The sequence below is a fragment of the Sinocyclocheilus grahami genome, unplaced genomic scaffold, assembly GCF_001515645.1.
Source record: "Sinocyclocheilus grahami isolate Dianchi unplaced genomic scaffold, SAMN03320097.WGS_v1.1 scaffold5955.1, whole genome shotgun sequence".
Lineage (NCBI taxonomy): Eukaryota > Metazoa > Chordata > Actinopteri > Cypriniformes > Cyprinidae > Sinocyclocheilus > Sinocyclocheilus grahami.
In genome coordinates, this window is record NW_015510511.1 from 5,628 (window position 1) to 7,125 (window position 1,498).

Here is a 1,498-nt window from a genome sequence, read left to right on the forward strand (position 1 = left end):
TGCAATCATCTGTAATTAAATCATAAATTAATTAGAGGATAAAAACTGATAAAATAATCAGATTTGCTAGTATTAAACTGCATAAAACTGATTTGCTAGTATTCAATGCTTAAGGTGACAAACAATAAGTGCTTAGTGTTAAGCTTCCTCTATTTAAAAAAAAAAAAGGTCTAGTTGCTAGTTTGTCTAGCAACTACAGTCTCAGAGTTTGCTGACAACTTGTAGATGACTGACAGCCGCGGGAAACCCGCCATCAAAGGCTGCATTCAGGGCTTCATCCAAAGTGCTGGCGAAAACAAAATCCAGGTCAGCTCGCACATGGGGAGGTATCTCCTCCAGATCTTTCTCATTGCGCTTGGGAATGATAACTCGTTTCAGATTGGCCCGGTGAGCTGCCAATACTTTATCCTTTATACCTCCCACCTGTAGAGAGAAGATATATCCTGTGAGATCAGACAGTGTATTTTAGCAGCTTCTGATGATGAATGGTCTTTAAATAAAATCAGTTTTGTGTGAGCGATGTGCTTTGGGTTCCTCACCGGCAGCACCAGTCCTCTTAGAGTGATCTCTCCAGTTATGGCCACATCAGAGCGCACCAGCCGCCCACTCAACAGCGAGGCCAGGCAGATTACTATGGTAACACCTGCGGAGGGTCCGTCCTTAGTGACGGCACCTGCTGGGAAGTGCAAGTGTATATCGGTACCCTCCAGGGGATCAGCAATGCCTACGACAACATCATTCAGACACGCACATTGTAATAAATCAGTCTCACTCATAGTCAAATCGCTGTTGAAAATTCATTGCTATCACAGAAAAAAATTACATTTAAAAAATATATACTTTTTTTTTTGATTGATTGTAACAATATTCACAAAATTAACTAACCAAACAGCACAAGACACTTCTTTCAAAACATTTGAAAATCTTACCAACTTTAATGTAGTGTATGTCTATAACTTACCATTAGTGAGGAGGTATGTTTTGGCATTGCTGCGGAGCCAGCTGATAGCTAAATGGGCTGATTCCTTCATGACATCGCCCAGCTGTCCTGTCAGAGTCAACTGACCTTCTCCTTCCATACGACTGGCCTCCACAAACATGATCTCTCCACCCATCGGAGTCCAGGCCAGCCCGATCGCCACACCTGGTAGGGTCAGTCGCTCTGATACCTACAAGCATAGACTGCTCTGGTTATATACTTAACATACTTATCTTAAAGGGGAGGTCTAATGCTATTTCAAGTATTCAGAGTTATATACACTTTTAAAGAGTTGGATTCTCAAGCTCAACATGGCCAAAGTTTCCAAAAACGAGTTGGACGTATGAAAGAGTATTTCAGTGCCAAAGACACTCCTTCAGGGTTTGTATGAGTTTCGGAAAGTTTTTTTCGAGTATGGCCCTTCATGACCTCATAAAGGGCAGAATTCCTTGTATAGGCACTTCTTCCAGAAAAGCACGCACACACATCAACCAGCCCATCAACATGCTTCATTTGGGT

The 1,498-nt window shown here is 42.1% G+C and overlaps 1 protein-coding gene across 1 annotated transcript; it reads right to left on the bottom strand.

The window, feature by feature from the left end:
* Positions 1-168: 168 nt before the first annotated feature.
* On the bottom strand, positions 169-1,217 carry LOC107577405 (lon protease homolog 2, peroxisomal-like). Its single transcript, XM_016263488.1, has 3 exons — positions 962-1,217; positions 540-724; positions 169-423 (listed from the first exon to the last, which is right to left on the bottom strand). Exons 1-3 carry the CDS (start codon positions 1,113-1,115, stop codon positions 202-204), a joined length of 561 nt encoding a protein of 186 aa, XP_016118974.1. The 5' UTR covers positions 1,116-1,217; the 3' UTR covers positions 169-201.
* Between the last annotated feature and the right edge of the window lie 281 nt (positions 1,218-1,498).